Source organism: Dipteris shenzhenensis, chromosome 23 (assembly GCF_047967505.1).
Source record: "Dipteris shenzhenensis isolate YYH24624 ecotype China chromosome 23, Dip_SZ_1.0, whole genome shotgun sequence".
NCBI classification, from domain to species: domain Eukaryota; kingdom Viridiplantae; phylum Streptophyta; class Polypodiopsida; order Gleicheniales; family Dipteridaceae; genus Dipteris; species Dipteris shenzhenensis.
Genome location: NC_141618.1, coordinates 44,071,438 through 44,081,396, shown reverse-complemented (window position 1 = coordinate 44,081,396; position 9,959 = coordinate 44,071,438). Strand labels below are relative to the sequence as shown.

The window sequence follows — 9,959 nt, the reverse complement described above, 5'->3', positions numbered from 1 at the left end:
ACGGGTAGCGTCTAAATGGTGTCCAGTGGGTCTAGCAGTTTGTTTAACTCATGCCATAGAAATGAGGGATTTTAGGGTTTTGCAGTGCTGTATATAGACTTTTTTAAAGCACTTTAGGTTATTTCTTTTAAATTAGGGTTCTTTGAGTGCATCCCTTCCCCCCCCAGTCTTTTGTCGCCAGTTCGGTAGTACTTAATCTTCACCACCCTCCTTCCCAACCCACTCACCCCTTTGCCCTGCCATGTCCCACATGCAATTCTGCATTTTCAAACAAATTTGTGAATTTTGAAATCTATAATTGACTCAAAATAGTGTTAACTTTATTCATCAAACATTTTACATTTGGGGCTCTCTTAGGACCCAACACCTCCCCTATCTGACTCTACATTGCAACCAAAGCGCAACCCCTTGGCTCCCTATTGAGGACTTCCAAGCAGCACATCTCCTTGTCTTCTTGACATGTTGAACCGCTTTTTCAAGACTTGAGACCTCTACCTTATCGCACTTGAGAGTCTTGGCCTCTAGACATCTATAAAACCAATCAAACATTTCATGTAGTGCATTGCTTCATGCGATACCACCCCCATGCCTTGTATTCTTGAAGTATGCTGCCTTTGCTCTATAGTGTGATTTCTCCATTCCTTGAGTATTCCAAATGGACAGAGGGCCCCATTGGTCCACAAACCATGGTGCATGTGCATAAAGAATATGTTGTAAAGAAAAACATTGTATTAGAAACATAAACTGACTCAAGTTTAAAGCACAAAATTTCAACCTAAGGAGGATTACCATGTAATGTGCAATATTAATCCATGGCTCTTTGCCATTATACCTACCTATTCTATCTTCTATTTTAATACATTCCATCGATTAACCTAATACAATCTAAACCATAATATTGTTGTGACATGTACATGCTATCCACAATTTTAGGTCAGGGTAGCCATACTTTTGTAGTTTTTATGCTCAGTTTGGGCATATTTTGGTATGCATTTGGTTCAATGAATGCACATTGAATTTGTGTAGGGAAGTTGGGCTTGTTTGGCCTTTTGTATAAGCTGATTTATGTATCAGCCTTTAAAGGGAAGCATTGCCAAATTTTTATAGGTTTTGTGCATTTCTAAATGGCAAGAGAGTCATCTATGAATGTGTCAATCATTATGAGGGAGGAGCTCGAGAAGAACAAATATCCAACATGGCATTTTTGCTTCTTTTTTTTTAAATAATTAGCAATAATTCATGGGATATTGTTGATGGGACTAAACCATAGGGCATGATGCAAATGCAGATGTTAAAGCTTGGAAGAAGAAATTGCATCAAACTATTCACTATATCTTGATTACTATTGAGGATACTATTCTTGGGCACATTCAAGATAAGACAACCACAATGGATGATTGGGATGCTATGGCAAAGTTGTTTGAAAGGAGCATTCAAGCTTAAAAGTTAAAGCTCAATAAAGAATTGCATGATGTGGAGTGCAAGAATGTAAGCATTCAAGACTACATCTTAAAGATTCGATGCATTGTTGATAAACTGGGTAGTATTGGTATTCAATTTGATGATGATGACATTGTATCTCATGCTTACATGGAGTGAGAAGAGAGTAATAATATTTTTTCGCTAGCATCTTTGTCAAGGAGAAGATTCCATCTTTCGATGATCTCATCCCACTACCTATTATTGAGGAAACATGGTAGAGGGTGTAATTGCAGACAATAGCATAGCAAGTCACAGAGCATGCCTTAGTGACCGATGGTGATCTAGGTGGAGGAAAAGAAAATGCTGTGGTCAAGGAGGTGGCAGACAACCACAACATAGCTATGGTCAAGGAGGTGGATGAAAAGAAAATGCTATGGCCAAGGAGGTGGTAGACAACCACAACATTGCCAACAAAATCAATAATTTCAACTCAGAAATCAGCCCCAAAACAACCCAAATAGGGGTGGATATGCTAGAGGCAGGGGAAGCAATAGAGGTCATGGTGGTACCCTGGGGCACCAACTCCCTTTAGTAAGAAAACCCATCCAAATCTTGAGTATGAGATAAATTTAACAATGTGCCATGAGTAAAAATTGTTCAAATTAACATGGTTGTGTTCTACACTAAAAGAGCTTCAAATATGTCTTTACATCTTGAAATTTGGGTAACACATGAAAAAGTTACATTAATTTGAAAGGAGATGGAATTTCATATTTTGGTGTATTTTTTGTTCTACCGCCCCTCATCCAAAAGAACCCCCCCCTTGGGCCTCACATATTATGCAAAATATGTAACAAATTTAAAAATCTTCCATATTTTGCAAGGTATTTACCTTATATTTTGAGGGTGGGAGGACATGAAATTTTCATATTTCTCCCTTGCATATTGAAACTTTGTAAGGAAATCCGTGCATATTATATATGGACCTTATCCCCCCATATACTACATTTTGGACAAGGGTAGTAACATATAACATATTGAGTTGGCACCCTAGGGGTGGTACTCAATAAGAAAGAAAGCCAGACTCATGCAATTATTGTGGAATTTCTGGTCATTATGCTTATGAGTGTAGGAAGAATCAAGTGGACATACAATTGAGAAAAATCCCATAGGGTAACTATGCACCAGAAGATCAATCCCATCCACGAGATCTATTGGCTATGCAGCATGTATTTGGTGCTATGCAAAATACGGTTGAGGAGTTGTATGTGGATTCAAGAGAATCCAACCACATGACTTCTCAAGCTGATTGGTTTGAGAGTATGCAACCCATTATGCAAGAATATTATGTGTACACAGGTGATGATAGTAAGCATCACATTACACACACTAGGAATGTACCCATAGAGTCAGATTGTTATGCATACACAGACGTTGATTAGGCAAGTAGTGTAGCTGATGAGAGCTCTACATCAGGATATGTATTTAGTTTTTTAGGGCTGTAGTTTCATGGTCATCAAAGAAGCAGCCAACCATTGCATTGTCTTCTACTACAGAGGCTGAATAAAAGGGGTAGCAGTTGTGGCATGTGAGGCTGTCTAGTTATGCAGCATTCTAGCACAGATTGGCTATGTTGTGGTGGATCCAAGAAGCTCATTATGCTAGATAGTAATCGTGTGTTTCATTCCCGCATTATGCAGCATTATGCTAGATAATAATCTAGTGTTTCATGCTCACATGAAACACATAGAGATCCACTACCCTTTCATTCGAGAGATCCTGAGTGGAGAGGTATACTTGTAGCATGTGTCTATCAAGGAGTAGATTACAAATATATTCAAGAAGGCATTGCTCCATGAGAAGTTTGACTATTTCCGTGAGCTACATTGCTTGAGTAGTGCAAGCTCAAGCACTCGTCCTCCATGAAATGTATGGACAAGCATGTCTCTGTCTGCCTAGGGTTGTGTGTTAGCTTTGGACAACAAGGTTTCAGTGTATGGAATTCACCCCCAATTTGCACATGGAGAGTCTGTTTGCCCTTGGATTTACCATGGAAGAAAGGTTGCATCCTCACTCTTTCTCACTCTCATCCATAAAATAGATAGCCTATCAAATTGTGTTCTTTTGCATATGAAAGAGTCTCTTTCTTTCTGTCTCACTATCACACACAGACACACACAAGCTATCAAATCTGCATTCTTTTGCATATGAAAGAGTCTCTCTCTCTCTCTCTCTCTCTCTCTCTCTCTCTCTCTCTCTCTCTCTCTCCCTCTCACGTGCACACACACATACACACACACATGCCCACTCACACATAGAGAGTATAATTTCCATGAGGCCATCTTAATCCACCTCAATATCCACTCATTTCAAAGACCCATAAAATGCACATATATAGAAATATTTTATTTTCATAACTGCATTTTAGATCCCCATAATCCCACATCCAAGGCCTACATGATTCTGCTTCTTGCATTCACTCATGATGGTGGTAGATACCAATAGCCAAGCCCTAATCCTACTTTCATCAAGGCCGGTCCCTTGAGCTCGCACTTCATTGAGCAACACACTGGTGTTTTGGTGATCTAGATTTTGATTGCACTTACGATAGAAACCCTTCATAACACCAGTGTACATATCTTCAGTAGGCTTGAGTATGCCATGGATCCTAGTAGCTCTTCTGATTTCTCCCAACTCCACTTCTGATGCTCCTCGGTTAGTTGTAGAAATCTACTTCACCTACATGTACCACTACTTTCACAAGGTGGTAGATATAATCCTTGTTTCTCCAGCAATTGCTTCGATGCATTCGGCATTATCTTCAAAATCTACTTAGGTTGCTCCCCTCTACCAAAACAAATATCTTGGGTATACATTTAAGCTAACAATACTGACTTGAAGCCTTAGCGATCTCAATGTGAGTCTTGAAATCTACATGGACTATACACTGATCACATTTTTTGTTAGTCCCATGCACAATAATGTCAATGTATTTGTAATGGCTTGCAGAGAAAAATGTAATGTTTGAATAGGTAGTCTAACATTAGCTACCAAAATGAATCCAAAGTATAAGTCATAATGCTACCAAGGTAGGTCACAAATTTACTATTTTTGGGAATGCATCAGTGTGGTTCCATCTGGACTTGCAAACAATAGCATTGTAATGTGCTTGTCGCAAGCATTTCATGATAGGATCATGGAGGAGCTACTAGTAATATAATGGAGTTATGGAGCTAGTGAGGGGAGGTGAGAGGGAGGGAGGGATGGACCAAAGTTTCTATTGTATAAGTTTTTTGATATGCAACCACCAGAATATTTATTTAAAAAGTTTTATATATCGAAGCACCAAGATTATTTGTGGATAGTGGATCTTTTATGTGTCCACGGTCTAAATTCTAGCACCCAAGATGTCACTCCTAGTTTGTAGATGCTCATGAAATCCTTTGAAATGATGAAGATAATGGATTCACAACGTTGGTGATTGCAAGAAAATTATTAAATGAATGGTATTAGAATGGCTAATATTGGAGCTAGAAAGTTAGAAGAGTTATCAAAAGAAATAATTTCCAAAATAAAATGGGTGTTAGAAGGTGGCTAATATTGGAGCTAGAAAGTCATAGAAGTTGTCCAAAGAATTGATATTAGAGCTAGAAAGCCAGAGGAGTTATCCAAAGAAATGATTTCCAAGAATGATTTATCTAGTGTATGGATTGAGAACATGTCTATTAAAAACAGGGTGAACATTTTGCATTATTTGCAAGCATCCACAAATGAAAGTATGTTTGCACACATTTGATTCGGATGTGATATTTGAAGTGATAGCAATGCCCTTCAAAGTGAAAATTTTTTTATTGAAAAGTTTTTAAATATATGAGGCAAGGCACTAGATTCATTCCATTGTTTGCTTGAATGAACATTTACAGTAAAATTTCTTGAAAGGATGTTTATTCCCCAATTTAGACCTAGATAATCCTTGACCATGCTAGATTATTTAAAATGTCATCTAGGGGAGAGGATTAGGACTTGGTCTTGTGAATAGAATGCATCTAGGAAATGAATATAATGCAAAAAAAAAAGCTCTGTGGTGGTAATGTTTAGATTGGATATATCAAAACCTTATAGTCTCAAAATTATTATGTTTATGGCTCAAAGAAATTAATATACTTTGTTTATGGCTCAAAATTATTATGTTTATGGCTCAAAGCAATTAATATAATTATGAGTGAATCTCCTATGTCATCACTTGGTCCCTAGGATGCACCAATGGCCAAAATTTAAACAAAATGGAGGGAGGAATAATCATGCGCTAAGCGATGACGTACACCTCAAGAGGCTATAAAACAATTGTCATCGTTGAATTGTCGTCTCTCATCGTCCATATTCTTCCAAATTGAGCTATGGCGTCCGCAGTACCCCGCACCAAGCTTGGATCTCAGGGCCTCGAGGTCTCCGTTCAGGGCCTTGGATGCATGGGCATGTCGGGTTTGTATGGCCCCCCAAAGCCTGAGCAGGATATGATCGAGCTCATCCACCACGCCGTCGCCTCTGGGATCACCTTCCTGGATACCTCGGATATGTATGGCCCTTTCCTCAACGAGATTCTTCTGGGAAAGGTACTTGTTGCTTTCCTATCTGTGAGTTTAGTTACAGGCATTCCTCAGTGCTGATCTGCGAGGATGAGTGGGATCGCGTTTGGTTATGGCGCTCTGGTAGCGCCGTGTGACGGCTAACTATGATCATCCGCAAAGCTCACAGGGCAGATTACAACCTGTGTTAAAAGAGCGCGCAGTTTCGATTGTTTATCCTCATGAATTTGGCCATCATTGCCACGCATTGACAGCGTGTGCGACGAATTTTTGAGTATCCTCGAAGGATCCACTCAAACGCGACGCCGTTGCATTGCGCAGGCTTTGAAAGGAATCCGGGACAAGGTTCAGGTCGCCACTAAGTTCGGGATCTGCATTGGAAATGATGGGCAACGCTTATATAGAGGAGAGCCTGAATATGTGCGTTCGGCTTGTGAGGCAAGCTTGAAAAGACTCGATGTAGATTATATCGATCTGTACTACCAGCACCGCGTTGACACGAGAGTTCCTATCGAAGTCACGGTGCATTTCTTCGTTCTTGGCCAGTTTCTACGCTTTCTGAGTGGGTTTTCTTTCATTGCCTGCTATGCTTTTGCGGTCCGTTTTCTTTCATTGTCTGCTTTTCATGGTATCGACGATGCCCTTCGTGTTGATCGTGCCGTCTTGTTGCTAGGTCGGGGAGATGAAAAAGCTGGTGGAGGAAGGGAAGGTCAAGTATCTAGGTCTGTCCGAGGCTTCTGCATCTACCATTCGCCGAGCTCACGCTGTACACCCCATCACAGCATATGAGCTGGAATGGTCCCTATGGTCTCGTGATGTAGAAAAGGAGATTATACCCACTTGCAGGTGATTCTTTAGTCGCTTCTCAACTCCTTAATCTGATTCTGCCATCTACATCTTAACGCCTTACAAGATCTTGTTCTGCATCTGCAAACTCTATCGTCATGACCAAGTGACATTTTGCAGGGAGCTAGGCATCGGGATTGTGGCTTACAGCCCTTTGGGCAGAGGTTTCCTTTCTGCGGGAGCAAAAATTTTAGAAGGCATTTCCAATACAGATTACCGCAAGGTACTTTCTGTTGAAAACCAGCGTTTTTTGAGTTAATATGAGTCTGATGAGACCTAGCCACTGCACGTTTTGATAATTGTCCTGCTAGGTAAGACTACTGATAATGGGTCTTGGAGTAGTCATCAAGATAAGAATGCCTACTTGGAAGCCATTTGGAAGCAATTAATGAGAGGGACCAGCATGACCCCTTCTGGTTATAACCACCACCTTAAGCTTGTTTTGAAACTCACTCTAAAGGTCCCCAAAGCCATTGATCAAATGCATATTTTTTGTGTGCAGATGGCCCAACCAAGATTCCAAGGGGCAAACTTGGAACATAATAACAAGTTGTTTGAAGAATTTAATGCCCTCGCATTAAAAAAGAGGTGCACCCCAGGTCAGCTTGCCCTCGCTTGGGTGCACCACCAAGGGGATGATGTTGTGCCTATCCCAGGCACAACCAAGGTAAAAAACTTCAAGGAGAATGTGGATGCACTAAACATTAAACTCACTAAAGAAGAGCTTCAAGAGATTGAGTCACTCTTTCGCGATGATGTTGTTGCGGGGGGGCGATATCCAGATATACACATGGGTGCAACCTTCATGCATCCTGAAACCCCTCCTCTTTCCTCTTGGCAAGGCTCCTAAAATTGAATTCTAATTTCCAGGGCTGCAAAAGAGTGTCCTCCAGTTTACCAAGACTCGCATACTGGAAGTAATTGGAAAATGGAGGGTTAACTTAGTAGACTACATGCTATAATGACTTGAGTTTGAGACGAGCAATAAGTATAGTTTCTTGTGTATCAATAACCATAATAACCATATAGATCCTTATATATTTAAATTAGAAGTGTAAAGTCTTATTTCCTTCTTTCAAGGTACATCTTGCATGTATGCATGCACACACTTGGTTTAAGCTTTTTCTATTAAGGGAATGATTTTTTTACTACACATTGTTAGGTACTTCATGTTTAGTCATCTTCAAGGAAGACACCCCTCTAATTGATTTCTTGAAAACATGTTCTTGGTTCATATTCACTAGCCTCTAAATCAAAAACTATAAATGAAGATGGCCTCACTAAAGAAGAAAGAGGCCTACTTATTTCTACATCTTCTTTTACCATCTTTAGAATTTTATTGCCATCTTTGCCTAAGTGAGTGTTGTATGAGTGATTTTGTTAATTTTTAAAACAAAAAAGGAGATATTTGGAAATCCAGTGCTATGTTAACTTTTTAATGCTAGGTGGTGATAATGCACTTGATGCTTATTTGTAATAGAGCCAACAAGCTACTCACAATGAATATTGTAATAATAGAGACCATTGATGCCATGAGATTAGCAACACAGATGCCACTCAATGTAGAGCAACCAAAATTGACATTTCTAAAAGTGTTTCATTGAAGATGGAGAAGCAGATAGGGAAATCAAATAGGAGCCCATGCATCACATCAATAGAATTTGGGCCAAATTTTTAATGCTTATATCGACATTGTGTATGCCATTTTTAAATGCTTATTTCGATGCTTTCACTGCCAATCGATGAAGCACCGAGGGAAAAGCCACCAAAGAACTCAATCTAGGTTGAAAAGAATACAGATAAATGAGGAACTACTAGACAAATTCATTGAGCAAGTCTGGAAACTCTTTTTGCAATACAAAAATATCTTCATAGGGCAATGCACGAATCTGATGGATGCAATATCAACTTTGATGCATGGACCATTAGACTTTAGAGATACCGAATTTGAATCCCAATCATGCAAAGTTGGCCAAAGTTGAAATTGATAAGCTCTATACTACGGATGTATCTGCATGGGAATGCATCGAAGTAAATGATTTTCCCCCATCATTATTGTGCCCAAAGAGAACAAAATTTGTGGGGGGGGTGTGGTGATACGAAACCTAATGAACAAACAATCAAAAAACATTTTTGACTCCCCTTCACATCTCACTTAGCATCGATGAAAGAAAAGGATGGAGCTAAACTCTCTTGGAGCATCATTTTTTACATTTCCATATCTTTGTCAAACAATCCCTCGAAGTGAAAATAAATGCTATAGGCAAGGCATAGAGGAAATCCTTGTTGGATGCTATACCCACCCATTTAGGGGAGAAACATGTAAAATGCGAGATAAGATAAGTTGTGTGTCCTAGTCATTAGTATGATTTGCCTAATGTATCAAAATAATGCCTCGATGGTATTCTAGTCAACATCATGCAAATGGGACTCAATGACCATGATACTTTGCAACAGACTTAAACTCACCTACATTGAGTCCCATGCAAAATATCATGCCATGGGATCCCATTTGCATGGTCAAGAATGAACATTTCCATGTTTTTGCTAATGCATCCCTCTTCTAGTTCAAAATAATGCACCGGTGATATTTTAGTCATGCAAATGGAACCCGATGGCCACAACACTTTGCAAGGGATCAAATACAAACATTTTCATGCTTGGTAGTATTCTAGTCATGCAAATGGGATCCGATGGTGATGATACCTTGCAAGGGACGTGAAATCACCTAGATTAAGGCCCATGAAAAACTTCATGACCATCGAATCCCATTTTCATGGTCAAGAATGAAAATTTCCATGTTTTTGACCATGCATCCCCTCTTTTAGTTCAAAATAATGCCTTAGTGGTATTCTACTCATGCAAATGGGACTCTGCCCATGCATCCCCTCTTCTAGTTCCAAATAATGCCTCAGTGGTATTCTAGTCCTACAAATGGGACCCGATGGCCATGAAACTTTAAAAGGGACTTATGCCTACCTAGATTGAGTCCCATGGTAGATATCATGGCCATCATATCCCATTTACATGGTCAAGAATAAAATTTCCATGTTTTTATGCATGCATCCCCTCTTTTGGTTCAAAATAATTCCTCGGTGGTATTTT

General features: G+C 39.6%; 1 protein-coding gene across 1 annotated transcript; it reads left to right on the top strand.

Moving 5' to 3' along the window:
* The first annotated feature begins 5,800 nt into the window (after window positions 1-5,800).
* Window positions 5,801-7,923, top strand: LOC147887430 (auxin-induced protein PCNT115-like). Its single transcript, XM_087394919.1, has 5 exons — window positions 5,801-6,035; window positions 6,330-6,530; window positions 6,682-6,854; window positions 6,975-7,077; window positions 7,357-7,923. Exons 1-5 carry the CDS (start codon window positions 5,820-5,822, stop codon window positions 7,702-7,704), a joined length of 1,041 nt encoding a protein of 346 aa, XP_087251045.1. The 5' UTR covers window positions 5,801-5,819; the 3' UTR covers window positions 7,705-7,923.
* Window positions 7,924-9,959: the final 2,036 nt, after the last annotated feature.